Raw genomic sequence first — 25,048 nt, forward strand, 5'->3', positions numbered from 1 at the left:
TTCACCTTACCTTGTGTAGCTGGATCCTGGACTTCCTGTCAGATCGCTGGCAGGAGGTAAGAGTGGGCTCCCTCACCTCTGCCCCCACTGACCCTCAATACAGGTGCCCCTCAGGGCTGTGTCCTAAGCCTCCTCCTTACTCTCTGTATACACATGACTGTGTTGCCACCCACAGTTCCAATCTGCTAATTAAATTTGCTGATGACACTACACTGATTGGCATAATCTCAAATAATAATGAGGCTGCCTACAAAGAGGAAGTCATCACCCTGACACAGTGGTGTCAAGAAAAAAACCTCTCTCTCAATGTCACAAAAACAAAGGAGTTGGTTATGGACTACAAGAGGAATGGAGACAGGCTAGTCCCTATTGATGTCAGTGGATCTGGGGTTGAGAGGGTGAACAGCTTTAAGTTCCTCAGCGTAAATAACACCGAGGATCTCACGTGGTCTGTACATATCGGCTGTGTGGTGAAGAAGGCACAACAGCGCCTCTTTCAACTCAGACAGTTGAAGAAGTTTGGTATGGGCCCCCAAATCCTAAGACCTTTCTATAGGGGCACAATTGAGAGCATCCTGTCTGGCTGCATCTCTGCCTGGTATGGGAACTGTACTTCCCTCAGTCTCAGGACTCTGCAGAGAGTGGTGCGGACAGCCCAGCGCACCAGTAGATGTGAACTTCCCACTATTCAGAACATCTACAAAGACAGGTGTGTAAAAAGGGCCTGAAGGAGCACTGGGTCCCAACTCACCCCTACCACAAACTGTTCCAGCTGCTACCATCCATGAAAAGGTACTGCAGCATAAAAGCCAGGACCAACGGGCTCCGGGACAGCTTTTTCCACCAGGCTTAATTTATGCTGACACAACTGTATTTACAACAGACAATAGGTGCAGAAGTAGACCATTCGGCCCTTCGAGCCTGCACTGCCATTTTGAGATCATGGCTGATCATCTACTATCAATACCCGGTTCCTGCCTTGTCCCCATATCCCTTGATTCCCCTATCCATAAGATACCTATCTAGCTCCTTCTTGAAAGCATCCAGAGAATTGGCCTCCACTGCCTTCCGAGGCAGTGCATTCCAGACCCCCACAACTCTCTGGGAGAAGAAGTTTTTCCTTAACTCTGTCCTAAATGACCTACCCCTTATTCTCAAACCATGCCCTCTGGTACTGGACTCGCCCAGCGTCTGGAACATATTTCCTGCCTCTATCTTGTCCAATCCCTTAATAATCTTATATGTTTCAATCAGATCCCCTCTCAATCTCCTTCATTCCAGTGTGTACAAGTCCAGTCTCTCTAACCTCTCTGCGTAAGACAGTCCGGACATCCCAGGAATTAACCTCGTGAATCTACGCTTCACTTCCTGTACAGCCAGGATGTCCTTCCTTAACCCTGGAGACCAAAACTGTACACAATACTCCAGGTGTGGTCTCACCAGGGCTCTGTACAAATGCAAGAGGATTTCCTTGCTCTTGTACTCAATTCCCTTTGTAATAAAGGCCAACATTCTATTAGCCTTCTACACTGCCTGCTGCACTTGCTCATTCACCTTCAGTGACTGATGTATTTCTATGTTATATTGACTGTTCATATTTAACCATCTTGTTACTGCCCTATTGTACATACTATTTATTATAAATTACTATCAATTACACATTGCACATTTAGACGGAGATGTAATATAGAGTTTTACTCCTCATGTATATGAAGGATGTAAGTAATAAAGTCAGTTTAATTCAATTCACCTTAATATGAAGAACATAACTAGCAGTTGGCCTAATAAACAATTAAGTGCTTTTGCTCATGTTTGGACCTAAGTTGCAATGAGGTCCAGGTCCATCCAGATTTTGTCTGTGTAGCTTTTGACTCAAAAATAAATTTCACTAAGCAATTATGAATATACACTTGAGACACAAAAGACCGCAAGTGCTGGAATCTGCAGCAAAAGGAGCCCAGCAGGAGCAACATCTTTGGAGGCAAAGGGATAGTAGACATTTCAGATTGAGATTTGTATCTGGACTGAGAAAGTACAGGGAAGATTGTCAGCATATAGAAGTGAATGGGAGGGATAGACAGAGGCTGAAAAGTAATAGGTGGAACAAGTGTGTGGGGAGGTGGTGATGGCCAGAAGGAGTCAGGTACAGAACAGGGAGCCCTGGATGAACTGGTAGGAGTGGGAAAGGAGTACAGGAAAAGGGGGTTATCTGAAATCTGAATGGACTACCCATTGGAATATACCTGCCTGTTTCTTTATAAGCCAATCCCTTCAAAGGTAGACTCAAATGTGGAGGCTCAGTCACTGAGAACATTCAGGAGTGCATTAATAGACGTTTAGATAATAAGGGAGCTAGTAAGAAGGGTTGGTGCAGGAAAATGACACTGCAGTGAAAGATCAATCACAACCATATTGCACAGTAGATCTCAGATAGTGCTCAGTAGCCTCTCCCAATGCAAAGTGAGGTAAGCTAATTAACTTGGTGTAAGTTATTGTAGATGTTGCCTGACATTCTGGAAAAAATATCCCAGAAAAAAGCATGGTTCCTGTGGGCTAAATATTCTCTTTATGTGCAGTTGTGACATAGGGGGTTTGTAAGCAGGCCAGTCAAAAGATCAATTTTGCATACAGCAGTTACCTTTGGACCTCACAAAGAGTAATTGCTGGCAATTACAGAAGTACCTTTTGGTCAAGAAATCAGAGGAGCTGGCACCATCCATGTTTTTGACTCTCTCCTGGCATACTTTTGAATTGGACAGCACCGTAGCGTAGCAGTGTAAAGCTGTTATAGCACCAGTAACCCAGGTTTACTTCTGCCGCTGTCTGTAAAGACTTTGTACGTTCTCTTTGTGACGTTTCTTCTGAGTACTCTGCTTTCCTCCCGCATTCCAAAGATGTACAGGTTATTAGGTTAATTAGTCACATGGGTATAATTGGGCTGCTTGGACTTGTTGGGCTGGTAAGGCCTATTGCCGTGCTGAATCTCTAAATAAACAATCACATTGCAAATCTCATCTCTTGTTCTTTTGCCTGCCTTTGCACTGCTCAAAATATTTTCCACTTCAAATGAAGTTATTGATTTGGAAGGTTAAGTTGCTCTTGTCACAGATCCTGCCTGTGTGTTTCTAGCATTTTCTATTTTTAATGGGCTGAAACATACTACCCATGGTCGATATTTCAAAGGGAACTGCTAGCATTAAGTGGCTTCCAGGTAAATAAATCCCAGGCTTATGCAGATGCCTTGGGTGTCAGGGATACTTTGAATGCTCATTCCCAGCAGGGATATTAGGAAGGAAAAGGTAACGTTTACATAAGAGATTTTGCAAATTTTGGAAATTGAGAGCAACACACAAAATGCTCGAGGAACTCAGTAGGTCAGGCAGCATCTATGGAAATTAATTAACAGTTGAAATTTCAGGCCAAAGCACTTCAGCAGGCCTATGTGTACGTTTTTCTTAATTTATTTTATTAGGTTTTTAAATTAGTTATTGTTTTAATATTTAATAATGCTTTTACTTTAAATCTTCAATATTTTTAATTATTTTCAGAAATTTTAAGAATTTTCAAGTATCTCTGAATATCAGAATCATTTAAAAACTGGAAAAACAACACCCAACTTTCACAGAATGCAAAGCTCTTCCCACAGCTTTGCCTTCTAGCAAAAGGTTGTCAGAATTTTATGAGGGCTGGGCCTCTGCAACATACTGCCTGAGGCTGACTGGCCTCTGAGATCAACTTGCCCAGAGACTTCGCCATGTTTTGCTGAATATCTCTGGGTGAAGAGGATTAATTCAATTGGCCCTTTACTTCCTAGCCCAACAAGGTAAGTGGATGGGAGCCACTTTTGTTTTCTGTGCTTTAATAAAGAATACTCTTTTTCCATAGGAAAAATATTAGAAAACCTTAAAAGCATAGATATACTGTATTAAAAGTAATTTCTTCCAAAAAAATTTCAGAGCATACAAACAGGCTCTTTGGATTATCATGTCCACGTCGACCTTTGTGCCCACCTTCACTAAGGCATGGTTAAGAAATTTGCGGACGATCCTAAAGTAGATGGTGTTTAGATAGTGCGGAAAGTTATGAGAAAATATACAGTATTTTGATCAGATGGATATGCAGGCTGAGGATTGCCAACTGGCTTTCAATCCAGCTAAATGTGAGATACTGTATTTGGAGAGATCGTACCAGGGTTGGACTTATATAGTGAACGATAGGGCTCTGTGGAGCGTTATGGAAGAACGAGACCTACGGGTGTAAGTGCATAGTTCTCTGAAAGTGGCATCACAAAAGTAGTATAAGAGTTGGAAAGTTATGTTGCAATTATATAAGACATTGGTTGGGCTGCACAGTTTTTGTTATAGGAGAGATGTTACTAAACCAGAATAAGTGCAGAAAAGATTTACCAAGATGTCTGGACTTGGGACCTAAGTTACAAGGAGGGGTTGTGTAAACTAGGATTTTATTCCCTGGAATGGAAACTTGAAGGGGGACTTGATAGAAGTACTGTATAAGATCCTGAGGGGCATTGACAAAGTGAAAGCACATATTTTCCCCCAGGGAGTTAGAGCTAAAGCCAAGATAATATAATTTTAAGATAGAGTTGAGAGATTTAAAAGAGACATCGTGGCAGTTTTGTCATACAATGGGTGGTGTGTATTTGGAATGAGCTGCCAGAAATAGTGGTTAACATAGGCATTTTGGCAACATTTAAAAGCCATCTAGACAATTACATAAATATGGGGCAAGTATGAGCAGATGGGACCAGCTCGCTAGGCAACCCAGTTGGCATAGATGAGTTGGGCCAGAAGGTCTGTTTCCATGCCTCTTTTTTGTTAGGAGGCTAAAGAAATTAGACATTCTCTGTCAAGACCTGCCAATTTTTATGAATGCATCGATCAGGGCTTCTGGTTGGTCTGTGAGATGACTGTTTTGGAGATATCAGTGTCATCTACACACTTACTGATGTAGCCGGTGACAGATGAGGCATATTCTTTGAGGTCTGTGGCTACTCCGCTTGTGGTGGCCACCAAGAGCATCTGCCAGTTAGTCCATTTAAAAACATCCTGAAGCATAGAGATGTCCTCATTAGGCCAAACAGTGATGGTCCTCTCAATTGGTTTCTCCATGTTCAGCAGTGGTTGGTATACTGGAATTAACATTATGTAGATGTGGCCAGAGAGGCCAAGATGAAGATGTGGGGCGGCTTTGTAAGAATATAAACATGGTCGAGTCTGCTTGTTCCTCTAGTGGCCATGGTGACATGATGGTGTTATTTGGGCAAAATGTCCAGCAGGTTAACATGACTGAAGTCTGCAATAATTATGAAGAGACTATCTGGATGCTTGTTTTGTAGATTATACTGTAAAGCACTCTCAGTGCGTCCTTGGTATTCATACTCGGGGATATAGACAGCTGTGATGAACACAACAGTAAACTGCCTGAGCAGGTAATGTAGATGTTCAATTGCTCCTGACCAGTGACTGCTAATTACAAATAAGTTTTCCACATCTGTGTTACCATTGCATTCTGCCCCCTAACAATTTTGGATCCAGTTTACCAGCTCATCTTGGATTGCATGTTCTTCTGGACCAATCTACAACATGAGACACTAAAGTCTATCTATACAGACTTCATCTACAACCTTACCTCATCAGTCGTCTTAGTTACATCCTCTAAAAACTCAGTCAAATCATTGAGGCAGTATTCCCCCACACAAAGTCATGCTGACTGTTTTCAAATGTACATAAATCCTCTATCCCTTGTAATGTTCTCCAATAATTTCTCTGCCATTTAAGGCTTAACAGCCTGCATTTACTTGGCTCTTCCTTGCTGCCCTTCTTAAATAAAGGAACAGCATTTGCTGTCCTCCAGATTTTTGGCACCTCACATGTGGCTAACTGAGATGCAAAATTCGCCATGAGGGCACCTGCTGTTTCTTCTCTTACTTCCCAGAGGAACTTGGGATGGATATTAACCCACCTTAAGGATTTATCAATCCTAATGTGTACCATGACATCAAACAGCTTCACCTTCTCAATGCTGACTTGCTCATGTTATCCACATAAGTATATTCCATATCCACATTCCCTGGCTCCACACTTAGATACCTTTTTGGTCCCAAAGGGGACCCATTCTTTCTTTGGCTACCCTCAAAATTGTTATCTCCAAAGAAACATAAATAGCTTAGATAATTTCTTCAGAAATTCAGGTCTTGAAAGGCCAGTAGGTGCTCCTCAACTGGAGTTGCAAGGTTTATTGCCGAAATGCATATTTAAGTTATTTAGTTTTGTGATCAGAGAAGAAGATTTTACTCCCATCTAATTTCTGCTTCATGCTAGGATTCCAAAATAAAGATAGTCATGAGTGGTTAGGATTTTTTCCCCACAGGATTAACAAAAATGAGGGTGCCATGGCCATTAGGATTATGAAAGGTTGTGATGAGGTAAAAAGAGATAATTTACATCTGCTTAATGGTGAAAGATCTCCGATATGTGTTAGTTTAGCAAAGTGAATTTGAAATGATGGTAGAAAAACAATTGATATGAAAAAGGGAAGATTGCAATTGTTGAGAATAGTCAAAATAATTTCAATAAGGATTTTGTGATTTTAATAAATGATTTAGGTGAGGAAGTGGAAGGGTAGGCGAGTAAGTTTTCATATGACACAAAGATTGGTGGTGTTGGGGGTAGTGTAGAAGGTTGTCCTAGGTTACAGTGGGACATTGTTAAGATGCAGAGTTGGGCTGAGAAGTGGCAGATAGAATTCAATCTGGAAAAATGTGGTGATGCCCTTTGGAAGGTTAAACTTGAAAACAGATTTCAGGGTTAATGACAGGATTCTTAGCAGTGTAAAGGAATAGAGGGATCATGGGGGCCATGTTCATAGATCCCTCAGCATTGCCATGCAAGTTGATTGGATGGTTGGGTGGTATGGTGTATTAGCCCTCATTCATCGGGGGATTGAGCTCAAGAGCCACAAGGTAATGTTGCAGTTCTATAAAACTCTGCTTAGACAACACTTGAAGTGTTGTGTTCAATTCTGATCACCTTATTATAGGAAAGATGTGGCAGCTTTAGAAAAGATCCAATAGAGAATTATCAGGACGCTGTCAAAATTAGAGAGCATATCTTAAAAGGAAAGGTTGAACAAGCTAGAGCTTTTCTTTTTGGAGCAAAGGAGGTGACTTGAAAGAAGTGCATAAAATGCTAAGAGAATGGAAAGCTAGCGCCTTTCTCCCAGAGCAGAAGATAATTTTAAGGTGAGTGGAGGAAAATATGGGGATATGTCAGAAGCATGTTTTTTTTTTACACAGAGAGTGGTGTATACATGGATGGTGTTAGAGGTGGATACATTAGGGACACTTGTGTCAACAACAAACAGCACATTTCAAGGATGTGCTGAGCGCAGCCCACAAATGTTGACATGCTTCCGGCATTAACATAGCATGCCCAAACCTACTGACCCTCACCCATATGTCTTTTGCATGTGGAAGGAAACTGGTGTACCCAGAGGGAACAAATATGGTCAGTTGGAGAACATACCAACTCCTTAGACAGTAGCAGAATTGAAACCTGGTTGCTGGAACTCTTAATAGCATTAGGCTAACCACTACAATACCACGGTGCCCAACACACATGGATGAAAGAAAAATAAATGACAATGTGGAGCGAAGCATTAGATTGGTTTTGGAATAGGTTACAAGGCTGGCACAACATCGTGGGCTAAAGTTGTACTGTTCTATGTTCTGTGACCAATTAAAGAAGCTAGGCCCAGAGACTGAACAAGGGATTAGGAATGGGCAATGTGATTTTTGCAGAGAGGACATCAAAGTAAACACTGCAGCTGGATACCCTTTTCAGTCTTTAACCACTCCATCTTAAAAAGTATAAGCATTTATTTGTTAGCTCCTGTGCTATTTAATGCCAATACTGTGGTTAATGTACAGTGCTAGCTCAAAGCATTAATATATGTTACCTTTCCAGGCAAGGTACTGGGTTTGTCTACTGAAAAATGTTCCTGTCTACCAAATGGCAGGTATATTTTGTTTGGTACGTCTGGAAACAAAACACCTTTAGTTTGCTGATTAATAGATAAGGACAACAATTAATAACTGCTCCATAAAATAAAATATTGTCTCTTGGTTCATACATTAAGTGAAGATTTAAAGGATTTTGACTATTAGGTGCCTAATTGACTGAAACTACTGATCAGTTTCCTGCAAATGCCAAATGAAGGATAGGATTTGATAAGGCAAACACAAGGATATCTGCAGATGCTGAAAATTCAAGCAACACACACAAAATGCTGGTAGAATGCAGCAGGCCAGGCAGCATCTATGGGGAGAAGCGCTGTCGACGTTTCGGGCTGAGACCCTTCGTCAGGACTAACTGAAAGGAAAGATAGTAAGAGATTTGAAAGTAGGAGGGGGAGAGGGAAATGCAAAATGATAGGAGAAGACCAGAGGGGGTGGGGTGAAGCTGAGAGCCAGAAAGTTGATTGGCAAAAGGGATACAGAGCTAGAGAAGGGAAAGGATTGGGGGACGGGAGGCCTAGGGAAAAAGAAAGGGGGAGGGGAGCACCCTTTATAAACAAGTTGTTGCATTCATGAAATACTATAGCGCAACATGCTAACTCCAATGTAGCCAGTGCTTTTTCAAATACTCCTAATGACTGTAGGGCACAGTAATAAATTTGACATGATGTACATATCAGACATGGAGTTATTGGATGCTTCAGGCATTATGTGATCTAATTTCTATGTAACAGAGCATTGGAATTATAGAAATTCTTAAAGTGAGGGATGGTGATGGAAAGGAATCAAGCTGGGTCCCAAGGAGATTTACTTTTTGAATTTGAGAGGTTAGGAGCTGTAGCAAGGAAGAAAAAAGTATGTGGACATTCCTACGCATTGTAGTTTTTACAGGCTGTCTGTTCCATTTACGAAGTTTAGAAGAGAAGGTGCAATGGAATCAGTTAAGATCCTGAGGGGTTTTGACATGGTGATTGTGGAGAGGATGTTTCTTTTCATGGGAGCATCAGGAATTAGGGATTACTGTTTAAAACTGAGGGGTTGCTGATTTAAGGTGGAGATGAAACATTTTTCTCTTATGTTTATGAGTATTTGGGGTACTGTTTTCTCAAAGTGCAATGGAAGTAACATCTTCTGAATATTTAAAAAATATTCAGCCAGGCAGAATTAACTGGATTCTTTATAAGCAAATAAATGAAAGATTATAGCAAATGGATAGGAATGTTATTAAATGCTGAAGGATGGCTTGAGGGACTGAGTACTCTCTGCCTCTGGTTAACTATGTTCATATGAGGGAAATTGAAGCATAACATTCTTTTTAGTGGATTAATTCTTTAAAAGCATAAGTTAGTTTTCACCTTAACTGTGTAGCCAGTAAACTGATGGAACAGGTGGTATGGAGTACCCAATTTCCGTAACACAAAGAAATCAAGTTGGATTTCAATCAGACACCAGCAACTACTGGCTCAGATACTGTAGAAATAGTTTAAATGCAAAATTTTGCACGTGGTGAGTCAGTGGGCACAATTGCCTGCTGCCAAGGGAGGAGTAACATCAGAGGGTAAGATAACACATGAGTTTTATTTCAGAATACTGTGGTGGCGCCTACTGAAAAGATTGATGGACATGCACAGTAAGAATCTTGATGCTTCATCAGGTTCACTGAAGTGCCAAATGGCATGGGAGTGTCTAGCTGGTAGTTTGTACCAAATTTGAGTAAAGCTTGAAGTATATCCTTTTTATTGTGATGAAAGTTACATCCAGTTCCATTTTAATACTTGCCCATACAATCACCTTCCATTGTATGATGGCCAGGGCCTCAGCCTCAATTGTAGTAGAAATAGAGAGCTCCAATGAAAGTTCTGACTTCTGTCAAATTCATACTCCTGTTATATTGACTGTGGTTTATGCTCAAAAGGGCTTTGAGCACATTGCATAATCTGTGCTCCATAAAATTGTTAAGGTTGTTGGTAACTTCCTGTGAACATTGCAGTGGTATTTCTCTTCTTCCAAATAGCAAAAAAAAACCTTAAGCATAAAATCTTGAACAAGCTATCAGAGCATGAATGTTATCCATGAGAAAATTTAGGTGGTGGAAGCAAGTTTAAATGTTAATGATAGATTTAAACGTCATTTTCTTGTCTTAAAACATTTGGAAAAGATTATGGATTGGCAGCACTGTTCATGAGCTATTCTGAGGCAATTCTGAATAATTATTTAACTTGAGATGAAGAATAAAGAAAATCATTTGTATGGAAACCTAAACTCTACTTGAAGAAATTGATAGTGCAATGACTGCAATCAGAAACATTATAAACTGTCTTGGGGATGTGGAGAGGAAATTACACGAACAAAAGGCAAAGCATTTTATGCAGCATGAGACTGCCAAATAGATATGTTACAAGCAACGTTCTCTCTTATTTTTTTATATAGTTGCACTGACCAACCATTGCTCCGAGCAGGATATTTTTACAAAGCCTGAAAACTGCACGATACTTCTGAATATTTTTGTAATATGTATTCTATGAATATTTAGAATGAAAATTGAAAAATCACATACTTTTGAATTTATTTACTTATTGAAGGGTATAATGAAGTACAGTACAACAAAGAAAATCTTTCACATTTTGTGAACTTTTTCTGGCTGCTCTAATTGCAGCTGACAGGCGACAAAGACTATGCGCATAGGAGCATTTAATTACTGAGTGGCCGCACACCTGTGCAGCTTAACGAGAACAGTTGTTACAATACTTAAGGTCTGCTATTTAAAAAGAAATGTTAAGTGTAAATAAGAGTTTATAAATTCTAATGATGTGTGAAAACATCATCTATTTTCATCAGAGGCTTGATTAGTGTGATTTACCTTTTTTCTCTCTTTGCTAGGATAAAAAGATTGATGATTTTCTTGCAGATAAAACAAAAGTAATTTTTTGATGACAGTCAGGAAGGGAAAAGGGGTTAAAGAGCCAGTGCTGAGTACTCCTGTGGCCACTCGGAGGGTGATGTGACTCTGTTGGTAAACAATGAAATCAAGTCAATAGAAAGTGGTGACATAGGGTCAGAAGATGTTGAATCATTGTTGGTAGAGTTAAGGAACTGCAAGGGTAAAATAGCTCTGATGGGAGTTCTATCAGAGCCCCAAACTGTAGTAAGGATGTGGCCTACAAATTACAAAAGGAGATAGAAAATGCATACCAAAAGGGCAATCTTAAAATAGTCATGGGGGACTTCAATATGCAGGTAGATTGAGAAAATCACGCTGGTACTGGATTCCAGGAGGGGGGATTTCTAGAATGCCTTTTTGGTGGCTTTTTAGACTGGCTTGCCGTTGAGCCCATTAGGGGATCAGCTATTTGGGATTGGGAAATCATGCAATGAACCAAAATTGATTTTAGAGAGCTTAAGGTAAATGAACCCTTTGGAGAAAGTGATCATAATATGATTGAATTCACCCTGAAATTTGAGAAGGAGAAGCTAAAGCCAGTGGAGTAAAGGGAATTACAGAGGCATGAGAGAGGAATTGGCCAGAATTGAGTGGAAAAGAACACTGGCAGGGATGACAGCAGGGAAGCAATTCAGAAGGCACAGGATAGATCATCCCAAAGAGGAAGAGGTATTCCAAAAGAAAGATGATATGGCCGTGGCTAACAAGAGAAGTCAAAGCCAACATAAAAGCCAAAGAGGGGCCATATAATTGAGCAAAAATTAGAGGGAAACTAGGATTGGGAAGCTTTTAAAAAACAAAAGAAGGGAACTAAGAAAGTCATTAAGAAGATAAAGATGGAATGCAAAAGTAAGCTAACTAATAATATTAAAGAGGATACCAAAAGTTTCTTCATATACATAAAGTGTAAAAGAGAGGCAATAAAACGATGCTGGAGAGGTAGTAATAGGGGAAAACGAAATGGCGAATGAATTGAATAAGTATTTTGTGTCAGTTTTCACTAATGGAAGACACTAGCGGTATGGTCGAAGTTCCAGATGTCAGGAGTCATGAAGTGTGTGAAGTTACCATAACTAGAGAGAAGGTTCTTAGGAAACTAAAAGGTCTGAAGGTAGATCAGTCAGTTGGACCAAATGGTATGTTCACCCAGTGTTCTGAAAGAGGTTGCTAAAGAGATCGTGGAGGCAATAGTACTGATCTTTAAAGAATCACTAGATTCTGGAATGGTTCCAGAAGACTGGGAAATATCACTCCACTATTCAATGGAAAGATAGGCAGAAGAAAGGAAGCTATAGGCCAGTTAGTTTGACTTCAATGGTTGGGAAGATGTTGGAGTCAATTGTTAAGGATGAGGTCTCAGGGTACTTAGAGGCACATGATCAAATAGGCCATAGTCAGCATGGTTTCTTCAAGGGAAAATCTTGCCTGAGAAATCTGTTAGAATTCTTTGAAGAAATAACAAGCAAGATAGACAAAGGAGAATCAGTTGATGTTGTGTACTTGGATTTTCAGAAAGCCCTTTACAAGGTGCCACACATGAGGATGCTTAACAAGCTACAAGTCCATGTCATTAGAGGAAATATTCTAGCATGAATAAAGCAGTGGTTGATTGCCAGGAGGCAAAGAGTGGGAACGAGCCTTTTCTGGATGGCTACCGGTAACTAGGGTATTCCACGGGGTCAGTGTGGGGACCAATTCTTTAGACGTCATATGTCAATGATTTGGATGATGGAATTGATAGTTTTGTTGCAAAGTTTGCAGACAGTATGCGATAGGTGGAGGGGCAAGTAGTTTTGAGGAAGTAGAGAGTCTACCGAAGGACTTAGACAGATTAGGAGACTGGGCAGAGTAATGGCAGATGGAATAGAGTGTCAGGAAATGCGTGGTCATGAACTTCGGTAGAAGACATAAAAGAGTTGACTATTTTCTAAATGGAGAGAAAATACAAAAAAACTGAGGTGTAAAGGGAGTTGGGAGTCCTTGTGCAAGAATGCCTGAAGGTTAATTTGTAAGTTGAGTGGGTGGTGAGGAATGCAAATGTATTGTTGGCATTCATTTCAAGAGGACTAGAATATAAAAGCAAGGATGTAATGTTGAGACTTTATAAAGTGCTGGTGAGGTTTCACTTGGAGTATTGTGAGTAGTTTTGGGCGCCTTATCTTAGAAAGGATGTGATGAAACAATAGACAATAGACAATAGGTGCAGAAGTAGACCATTCGGCCCTTCGAGCCTGCACCAATTGGAGAGGGTTCAAAGAAAGTTCACAAAAATGATTCCAGGATTGATTAGTTTGTCATGTGGAGAGTGTTTGATGGCCCTGGGCCTGTATTCACTGGAATTCAAAAGAATGAGAGGTGGCCTCAGTGAAACCTATCGAATTTTGTAAGGCCTTGATAGAGTGGATAGGGAGAGGATGTTTCCTATGGTGGGAGAGTATAAGACCAGAGGACACAGCCTCGGAATAAAAGGGTGTCCTTTTAGAAGGGAGAAGAGGAGGAATTTCTTTAGCCAGAGAGTGGTGAATCTGGAATTTCTTGTCACAGACAGCTGTAGAGGCCAAGTCTTTATGTATATTTAAGACAGAGGTTGATAGATTCTTAATTGGTCCATATGTGAAGGGATACAAGGAGAAGGTAGGAGATTAGGGCTGAGACGAAAATTGGATCAGCCATGCTGAAAAGGTGGAGCAGATTTGATGGGCCAAATGGCCCAATTCTGCTCCTATAAATTATGGTCTTATGATCTTAATTATAAATTACTTAAGTAAAGTACATTAAGGCATTCATCAAATTCCTTCTTTAGTTGATACTTATCTCAAGTGTTTGGCTGGATGTGATGAATATTCTTCTTATTTAGAGAACTGGTGGTCTCTAAATTTTGATTGTAAAATGATTCTTAAGAACAATGCATGGATGTGTATATTTATGAAGTCTATGTAATAGATTACCTGTTCATTGCATGGTGATGATATATTCTTGAGAAACCATTGCTGATCATTAATGCAATGTCAGTTTGTGGATGCATGCATGTATGGAATTCTTACTAGTTGGACATATTGCTCTCTTCATATTAACCTTTGAAGAGCTATTATGATTTAGTGATGGTAAAATGTTGAAGGAGCATTAACATCATATATGCCATTCTACTGTTTCTATGACTCACTTTGTGCTCCATCAATTGAACTGTGAGACAAAACAAGTGTGCACCATCATTTTGATTGCTGCATAGTTTAATTTACAAGATGCTACTTTTAAGTATCCATAAAAATATCAATCCCTCAGTATTTTCTAATCATTCAATTAAAAGAATGAGCTGGTTTATTTATCATTTCTCAAATAACATAATGAATTAGGCCATGTAAACAGAGATCATATCAGAAATAGTTTTTTTTGTGCGCCAGCTTATATCTGATTCTTGAAAAGACAATAGGGCTGATCATCGGATCAAATCCATCGAACTGTAGAAATGATCTCTAAGAATTTCTTTGAATAGTTGATCAAGGTAACAAGAAAGTGAGGCAAGTTATATTTCCCAGCGTGTGATTCAGCATTCCAGAGTTAGTAACATATTCTGTCTTTTTACTGTCCTTCACAAAGTAATAAGATGCACTTTTAGATAAATCAACATTATTACGAATGGAAATTGAGGTTTTGATTATATCAAATGGTTGTAGGTTCTTTCCTTTGGGGGGAAGGGTAGAGCAATTTTACCAGGCTTTTCTGTTTTTCCTATGGTTGAATTACTGGTTTCTTATGTTATTTGTTCTTCCCCAGCAGGCTATGAGTAAGGAAAGGTGAGCACAAGAGATTGAAACAGTAAAGTGATTGCAATCTTGAAACACTCTCTGAGAAGGTAGTAGAGAGAGTTATTCTCACAATCTTGAAGACCTATCTATTTGAGCATACAGCATAAAAGACAATGGACCATGTGCTGGCAAATGTGATCAATTAAGACCATAAGACATAGAAGCAGAATTAGGCCATCTGGCCCATTGATGCTGCTGCACCATTCAATCATGGCTGATCTTTTTTTTATTGCCTCCTCAACCCCAGTTCCTGGCCCTCTCCCCATAACCTTTGATACCATGTCCAATCAAGAACCTATCAATCTCTGCCTTAAATACACCCAGAGACTTGGCCCCCACAGCTGCATGTGACAACGTATTCCACAAATTCACCACCCTTTGGCTAAAGAAATTTCTCCATGTCTCTGTTTTGAAGGGGCACACCTCTATCCTGAGGCTGTATCCTCTTGTCCTAGATTCTCCCACCATGGGAAACATCCTTTCCACATCTACTCTGTCCAGGCCTTTCAACATTCGAAAGGTTTCAATGAGATCCCCCCCCCCCCCCCCCCGCCATCCTTCTGAATTCCAACGAGTACAGTCCCAGAGCCATCAAACATTCCTCATGTCATAACCCTTTCATTCCTGGAATCATCCTTATGAACCTCCTGTGGACCCTCTACAATGCTAGCACATCTTTTCTAAGATGAGGGGCCCAAAACTGTTCGCAGTACTCAAGGTGAGGCCTCACCAGTGCCTCAGCATCACATCCTTACTCTTGTATTCTAGACCTCTTGAAATGAATGCTAACATGGTATTTGCCTTCCTCACCACTGACTCAACCTGCAAGTTAATTTAGATGGGTTCTTAATAGACGACATTAACAACGCAAGCTGAAGGACCTGTTTCTGTGCTGTTTGACTTTATAGCCATTTATTCTGCTTGGTACATAACATAATAGAATAATTACAAAGAAAAATATGTACTTTTAGATGTGTATTTTGTGAAATCTAAGTTCAAACTTTAAATGATGTTATTTTTAACAACACTAGTTTTAACATTAGCTTTGTTTACTATGATTTAATTCATGAATTAGTTTGTACATAGAATGCTAATTAGTCTCATTATAGTTAGTGAATTATTCACTCTTCTTCAATACTAAAGTACAATGCTCTTTTTCTTAATTCTCTTTAAATTCACTGTAATCCTATATTCTGCTTCTAGTAAACCTTATTTGTACTAACTGATAGATTCTTAATGTGCCACAATGACAATTATGGAATTATTGTTAAAGACTGTTACAACCAGGTAACATGAGTGAATCTACAGATGCTGGAAATAAATAAAAACACAAAATGCTGGCAGAACTCAGCAGGCCAGACAGCATCTATGGGAGGAGGTAGTGACGACGTTTCTGATGACTCCTGATGAAGGGTTTCGGCCCGAAAAGTCATCACTACCTCCTCCCATAGATGCTGTCTGACCTGCTGAGTTCTGCCAGCATTTTGTGTTTTTATTTACAACCAGGTAAGTTGTTTTGTGATCCAGAGAGCTGCTCCCACTCTTCAGAGCAAAGCCTAAGCAATTCTAGTAATCATTTGAGAACATTTTCTTGAACTAATATAGGCCCAGGAAATACCTTTGATCACTGGTATCCATGACCATGATAACAATAATGTTAATTTATATGCTAGTAAGTATGAACACATGAGAGGAATTTCAGTTTATGATTGAGACCATTGGTAGTTCTCAATAATTATTCAGAGAAAGATAAAGTGTGGGAAGTGATACTGTGTTTTGGAATTATCTTGTCAAATAACTGTATACAGTAAAAGTATATAGATGAAAACAGAATGTGACTAAGGATATTGCACCAGAGGTAGTTAGGAAAATAAACCATTGATGGTAATCTATCATTGAATAGATATAGATACAACAAGGCAAAACTGGCCCTGCATAGCTGGGCAGTGGTGGAAAGGCACCAGAGATTCTCAAAAGGTGCTTGATAAAGTACCACATATAGATGTGTTAGCAAAATTGAACCATTTGAGATTTAAAGCAACTGGCTACTTGCCTAAGGAAAAGAAAGCAGAAGGTAGTAGGGAACAATTGCTTTTGAGACAGACAAGAAATAAGTAATTGAGTCCTCTGTGTTAGTGCTACTGTTATCTGTATGTGTTATCTATATTAATAGGCCATAATTTAAAATTTTGTAAATGGTATACTTGGGGTTGGATTATAAAGGGCTCAAAGACATAACTGGTAAAATGGCTAGACATTTGGCAAGGAAACTTGACTATGGGAAGTAGGAAATGATTTATTTTGATAGAGGTAATATGAAAAGGCAATACAAAGTAAATAAAGCATATAACAACTGCAGGAGTGGAGATCTATATGCATGGCATGTCAAGTGGAGAAATCTTTTAAAATACATTTGCGATCCTTAGGTTTGTAAATAGAGTAAAAGTCAAAGAAACTATGCAAAACCCATGAGGTGTTTTGATCTATAGCCTTATGAGTGATGTGAGAAGGTGAAATAACCTTTCATGAGGAATCAGATAAAGTAAATTTGGCTTTATGCACTTCAAATTGGTAACTTGGTAAATCATCTGATTTTAATATCTGAATAGTTCAGGGTGCAATTTTTAGAAAGTAGTACATGATGTAGAAAGTACAGAATGCAGCTTTAAAAAGACCAATGCATTTTTGTAATGGGCTTGTTTCATGGTGGATCACTTTGTTATATGTGGTTGCAATGTGTGTTGAAGTCCAGCACACCTTACTCTGAGGGTCACACGTGTACTTCTGATTGCATGAAAACTGTAGAACTCAGAAGCTGTAATAATTAGTAAGTAAGTTTTTCTTTCCTAGACATCAGTGAACCTTGCTAATGGAGGCTCTCTCAAGAAGAGTCTAACGGAATTCACAGGCAACTGCCATTTTATAAGCAAACTTCCTTAAATGATTATGACTCCGTATTTCCAATTGCAGATCAGTTATCTATTTACCCATTATCCATTGCAGAGAAATAGATGTTAAATGAGTAACTGATCTATTCTGGCACTGGAAATATAATAGCATGAAATGTTTAGTTTTTTAGTGATTAGAAATTCTTTGAATAAGATATAACAAGGAATTACTGAAAGCATAGTTATGATAGTTCTTCATTTGGATTGAGAATATCATTAAAGTATTTTTAATAAGACCATTCAAAATAGTTTTCCTGCAACAAAGCGGGAAGTAGATTTAGAATGTAACACGTGGATGAAAAATTATAATTGTTCGAAGTCCTATTATTGTCCTTTTAATTTCAGTAATTTTTAAACTCGTTTTTAAAAATGCATCGCAAATATAGGCAAGCGAACTTAAATACTCTGAATTCCACATGATTTTAGCTCATTGTCTAGGTACGCTGTAAGATTCCTATACCATTATTACTTGTCATCATTAATTTCTAAAAATTAGGTTTGCAGAACGGGAGGTAAACTATATATTCCGATTTTCACATTGATTTGTATACTTCCATCCATAACTACACTAAAATCGATCAAAGTTCGCTTTCACTGTGAGGCTCCCCATTGATTTTAATGGCAATTTTGTAATTGTTGGATTTACGACATAATTACGCATTATTCCCGCTACAGTCTTTTAGGACTGGTATTTATGTTATGGAATACTATGGTATTTATTTAAGTTATGTATTGACATAACACAACCTTGGAGACCCATAAAAGGAATCAATGAAGATGTGTAAGGAATCTTAACTCCAGGTAATGAATTGTTCCTTGAGATTTTTGTAGCAGACACGTCAATGGATTGCTGTTAACATGCAAAATTAACAGTTACACATTAACAATACTTCTTTAATGTATTAATGGTGCTGAAAAAGGGGGAATTGCAGGTTCCCCCCCCCCCCAAATAGTAAGCCATACATGGGTAGCGTACAACCCAAAGCTATTTTGCATATCGGATCCCTCCCTGTCTCCCTGTTCTCGTTTTGACCAGACCCACTGATTCCGGCCATAGGACCCTGGATTCATGCATCCTACTGGGCGGCAAGAGTACCAGAGTAGAAGTGTGGAGGAGGGAGGGGAATAAAAGCGGAAGCGTGAGAAAGCGGATGGGGGAGGATGGACAAATAGAGCATAGACTGGATAAATCGCCCGGACTTCGCCTTTTTGAAAGTTGTGATTCGGTTTCATTGTCTGGACTTTAGCTCAGTATAGCCCTCTGTTTTCTCGCCCTTTTGATCTCCTTTGATGACAGTCCTTCTTGCAATATGCACGACTGTTTGCTCTCGGGGGATCCGGAAGGTTATTATTGTATAAAAATCATTGCACTTTATTTGACTATAATCAATATTTTAATATTATTGTGCGGTGTAAAATATATAATACAGCAAACTCGAGTACTGCAGACACGAGTGTAACAGAAAATCATGAAATTGCTCAGATGCTCGGCCAGCATCAGTAGCGTGGGAGAACCAGATAAATTATTTTTCAGCATTTTCGGGAATGGGTAAAGATATAACAATTTCTCGCTAAGCATACAGATCCAGAGAAAGTGGGGATTTGAAGGGGAAATAACAATAGGGAAGGAGTAGCCAGTGACGGGAAAATATATAGCGGTTATTGAGAAGCAAGAGACGCAAAGAACTGTTGAGGATTCTCGCTTCTGGATGCAATTGTATCCCATTCCTTTAATTATTTGTTGGGAAAAATTGTATTGAAATGAACTGTAAAAAAGATCTACTTTATTGATCATCTTTCGTTTATGACGAAGAATGTTTAATATCGCTAACCAGGTTTTAAACGGGAAAGGACTGCGCATACTTAACCAGAACATTGCCGATAGAAATAAAATCTTTGTATGCCTTTATTTGCTGCATTCTGATCAACGGGAATTGCTAAGGCAATAATGGATATATTTAGTAAATAGCTGTAAACCATTATCAGCAACATTTTGAACATTGCTAGGAAAATGTGAAAGAAATAGTGGATTCTTCGAGGGGGTTTTGTGTATGACGTGAAGTTCTACAACCCGGAATTATTGGCTTTCATTTCGTTAGCTTCCACGTTGCCTGGTCAGTTTCATCTTTGGCAGACAAAATATCATGTACGATATTTTTCAGCGATTATCCACGTGCTTCAAAGCAGCTCTATAAGAATAAAACAAAAAAGCTAATTATGTTTTGTTCATATCTCCATCTATAGTGATAAATCTTTTTTTCTTTCACGTAACTACGCATTTTCTTTTCTCATTTGTTATAAAGTAGTAAATGGAGAAAAGATTAAATAAAATATCTTATTTCTGTAAAAACGAGTATAAGTTATGCTGTGGAGTCCAGACATTTCTATCCACAAGGTGGAGCTCAAAAATAATTTGGTGTAGCGGTGTGCTATAATTGTAAAAATAATGTTGGATTGTAAGCAGGGCAGGACAGTGAAAACATGAAACATTCGCCATAATGACAAGACTAATTATTCACATCATTTTATTTTTGGAATTCCTGAGCATTCAATCATATTGAAATATTAACCATGACCTCAGAACAGGAGCCCCCTTTTCATCGCCTTCTACTTTGGATTGTGATTGACACGTTGAAGCTTAATTTATATTTGAGCGGTCTCGATGGATATCTGTGACCCTGGCATTAACTACTATATCCTCGTCTGGGTTATGTTTATACTTGATATGACATGTTCATAAAAAAGAAAGATGTTTGATCAGTGATTGATAGCCAACTCGCCAAGTGATATTTAAAATGGTTTAGTTCTATATAATACTAAAATTATTTAATATACCAGAAAAGAGCGCAAAATATGTAATAATACATGGGTGTCACCTATGCTTTCGTTTTGCTAGGCATTTTATACGTATTTTGTTTGGGAATATTAGCATATCTTTACCACTATCTTTAATGAGTGAACTGGGTGAAGTAAGTCTACATGTGACGCACATAGTGCACTATAACACAGGATACATGAAACTAAATTTTCGTCTTAAACTATTTTTTTGTGGATAGAAAAAATGTCCTGCTGTTTGAAGCTCTAATATGCAACCTGTATTCAGAAACAAAATATTTGTGTCAATAGTAGAGTTCGCATTCCGCAGAAAAAGAGCGTATAGCATCCTGTCTCTGCACCATTGTCCAAAAGAAGAAAGAAGTTTGCTTCTATGGAATATCGCTATTAAATGCGGAACTTAACATACAGTATTTCCGGAAGCAATTGAATAATTTTTCATTGCCTTATTTCTGTTGTAGTTGCAGATGAGGACATTATAAAGTCGAAGAAAACTTTCCGGGCCCAGACAGTTGTAAATCAAAATACGGAGACCGAGTTAATGTTAGAAGGAGATGACGATACGGTCAGCCTACTGCAGGAGAAAGAGATCGACAATTTAGCAGGTAATTCCCAGTATATGAAGGGCAAACACTTTTTCTAGGGATTTGCCTTTGTAGTATGAAGATGGGCGCAGTGACGCATAACTTTATTGCATATTGTCTTTAAAATCACTCTGGAACGAAACTGTATATATGGTGCAGGAGGTCCATAGTTTAGGGAGAGTTCAACACAGCGAATCTGGCTACCACTTTGCCTCCTCGTTATCGAAACCATTCGGATCCATAACCCAGAACTTGAGGAGCAAGATCTGTCACGTGCATCTAGATAATCATTTTAGTTTATAAAACTGATATTAAGTGATATTTCTAGCTATTCAAGTTATGAAGCAAACACACTGCATTTACATCGTTAAAGATATAAAATTGAACATAAGTATTTATACTGACTAGATTGAGAATTATTTGTTATTTTCTAAAATAATACATGCACTTTATTGATTAAGTAAACTGAGGCAATAATGTATTTGTGTAAAAGTTCCCATTTATATTTAGATACATCTTCCGCGTACGGCAGGATGGATACTTTGTAGCTTCTGTTTTCCCTTGGGTGAGAAAGATCGTCTGTGCTTCCACTATGGTTTGATCATAAGTTGCAGTTATATTTTTCCCCAGATCACACTTTTACCCTAGCGCCTTTTTGTAGGATTGTCGTTATTTCCAGAGGCATGTCACAAGTTTGTGATCAATAACCTCTAAGGAGTTTTTTTTTACACCGAAATTCTGAAAGCAACCATCCGGCAGTGGTTAAAGAATATAATGTAATATATAGTATGGTTAAAAATTCTTTTAGCAATTTTTGGACGTTGGTGGTTGACATCATTTAACGTCTTCCGGGTTGTATTTATAATCGTTCGATGATGTAGATTTTCTTCAATGTTGAACTGGTTTATTTGATGAAGTCATTGTAAATGTAAATGGCATTAAACTTCAGCTGAGAAATATGACTAACCCCTCACTTATATAAAATGAGCACTGCATTCTGTGAAATGTGTAGTCAAAAGAACGCATGAACATAGTCTATAGTGTAAATTTGGTAAATGTAGTGTATTTTTGTGTGCGTGGAGGTCTTGCGGTACCAAACTTCGCTTGTCCATCTACCGAACTCATAGATCCTCCCACTGATTGGCACAGTGCCTTTGATTTTACAGGATCAACAATCGAAAACACTCTCTGAGATGCGACGTGGTTGTTGACTCTAGAAGTGGATTAACAACTCCATAATGAAACTTTCCTTTCAATGATCTCCACTTGCTCATAATTTTATGCTTATTATGCTGTACTGTCTCTTATTGTGCATTTATTACTGTCTGAACCAGACCCGACTCTCTATCACTGTTTATTATAATTCTGTTGCTTTGACGAAATCGGAATCAGGTCACTGCACTTATCCACTCTGTCCTTTTCACTCATTGCCTTTGGGTTGTGGTTCTGGGTAAAGACGTAGTCCAGATCTTTTCCTCATTGTAAATAAAAATTAGAAAAAATCACGAGTGCAGTGAAACACCTGGTGGATTCGATTGAATGTTGTAATTCTCGGATACCTTTGCATCTGTAGACCTGAACCATTTAATGTGAACCCTGAGTGATCTCCAGGTTTTGATGTTAGTCCGTGTTTTTTATTCATCCTGCCAAAGCCCCTCTTTTCCGTAACCCTTCATCTCTCCAAGACAGCTATATTTTCTTGCGCTCTCTACCTTACCTCGCCCCGGTACTAAATTTGGTAAATCAACTCCAATTCAGGATTTCCACCTTTCCCTCCAGATTTACTCTTTTATCTTATATCTGTATGCCGTCCACCTCAAATCTGCCAGTTCGGTCCAGTTAAACAGCTGGCAAATGGTGAATCGTGATAGCAGCCAAGCGTCAAACCTAGGAGCCCTGCTGTTGCCTATTCCGTTGCAACCGCCTTCATATTAAGGAAAAACACTACAAGGTGTATATAAATTCGAATATTAATTTTAATATGAACGACAGTTTGAAGTGATTGATTAACATATCAATAACAACTGTATATCAATTTTCGTCCCTTCGAACTTGCATGGAACAATTAGGCTCTCATACGTATGATGAGGGTGGGTTAGCTGCCTGTTTTTTAACGCCTCATTATGGTACAAGTAACAACGTGTCCATCTGAGACATGCGATGTTGAAACAATTCAAATGCAACAACAAAAAAAGGAATGTAAATTTTATCAGTGTGAAAAGGCAGAAACGTTTGCGAGGTCGCCTCAGCTGCATTCAGGCAGTTGCCATACACGTTTGAAGGATTCAGCCTTCCGGAAAATAAGGTCAGAGTCGGTGCCATTATCCAGTATTTACATCTGAATTCTAATAAAGTACACTTAGTACTACGTTTATGTTTATAGATAGTTGTTAAACGGGAACTCCAATAGTATGGATAATATTGAGACCTCTTAATATATGCACACTGGATTATCATTTTATGCAAACATTTTAATATTGGATTCTAATTATGGAGTCACAATCCCTTGGGAGATTAAAACGTAATCCTTTTCTTTCGGCTGTTCTGGATTAACCTCGTATTGTCCCATTCTTTTTTCTGATTCCCTCCAGGCTACAGTACAATGATTGTGTCCACTTTAAGTGTTCAGTGACTGCGGTTACTGTATAATCAGAGATTTGGAAAGCATCTTCCCTAAAAAAAAATGACAAATTCTAACTATCTGATCCAAATTAGTAAATATCTAAACGATATAAAGCCTACAGTCGCACGCAAAGCTTTCTCTGAGCAGAAAAGATGAGTCTTGGGAATACAAACCAAATCGACTTGCAATCTTGAAACAATATCGAACAGAACTGGTGGAGCAACGCAGATTAAGATTGATGAGAGATTGAAGTACCAGTTCACTGTAGCGATCGATAGAAAATACCAATCCTAAAGATTTTAGTTTGGCTAGTTTCGGGTATACGTGATGGATACAAGTGAGAACTCAAGATCGAGATGATGACATTTCACGTGATTGTGGTCAGCTGACTCAGATCAGAAATGTGCCGAATGTTTAAAACTGATTGTGGGGCAAAAAGTCCCGATGTATATTCCCGTTCCGCTGACAGTAATCAAAATAATTGCGTTAAAAATCCTATTTTAAAGCTACTACGGAATACACAACTAAGCACGTTCTGAACAATAAAAACATCTATTAAGCCTTTACAAAACTGTGGTGGTTTTTTTGATTATTTTGAGACGCATAAAATTCTTTGAATCCTGATATCTCGACTTCACTGTAAATGTATTCCACGCGGGTTTCTCAGAACAATAAACTAAATATTCGACGCCGTCACAGAATGGGAGTGATTATATTTACAGGATCTTGCTCGGATAGCTCCTCTGAATCGCCTAAAAAGATAGCAATCTTTCGCGTAGTAAGATCACAAAAATTATCAAAAGCAAAATTATTTCTGAAATCTTTGTACTTCCATTGGTATTACCATGCATGTCAAAAGCCCTTGCGTGTGTGAGCATTGACCTGTGATTTATAATGGCGAAGGTTTATAATTGATCGTTTTAAACAGAATATATTAAATTATCCCATTTTAAATGGTCAATGTGAAATCATATTCCCTCTAAAAGGTATAATAAGAGTAAAAGATTTACATCTCTACTTGCAGGCCCTGTTGTCTTAAGTACTCCTGCTCAGTTAATAGCACCAGTCGTAGTTGCTAAAGGAACCTTGTCCATCACTACCACAGAAATTTATTTCGAAGTCGACGAAGATGATCATGGCTTTAAAAAAATCGACCCAAAGGTAAACTATTTAATATTTGATATATTTTGCCTTGTGTTAAGCCATATTTATTGTTCGTTTTCCTCATCATTTTAACTAACACTGGACGTAAATACTTAAGTTACATAGTTGTCAC

The 25,048-nt window shown here is 38.7% G+C and overlaps 1 protein-coding gene across 4 annotated transcripts in view; it reads left to right on the forward strand.

Moving 5' to 3' along the window:
- The window catches only part of nbeaa (neurobeachin a), a 772,475-nt gene that overhangs the window by 545,373 nt on the left and 202,054 nt on the right, over positions 1-25,048 (forward strand). For all 4 annotated transcript variants that reach the window (XM_073043888.1, XM_073043887.1, XM_073043884.1 and 1 more), the window contains 2 exons: positions 21,027-21,170; positions 24,797-24,933. In XM_073043888.1, coding sequence (XP_072899989.1) covers positions 21,027-21,170; positions 24,797-24,933 — 281 coding nt within the window. The remainder of the gene's footprint in view (positions 1-21,026; positions 21,171-24,796; positions 24,934-25,048) is intronic.

Source organism: Hemitrygon akajei, chromosome 4 (genome assembly GCF_048418815.1).
Source record: "Hemitrygon akajei chromosome 4, sHemAka1.3, whole genome shotgun sequence".
Lineage (NCBI taxonomy): Eukaryota > Metazoa > Chordata > Chondrichthyes > Myliobatiformes > Dasyatidae > Hemitrygon > Hemitrygon akajei.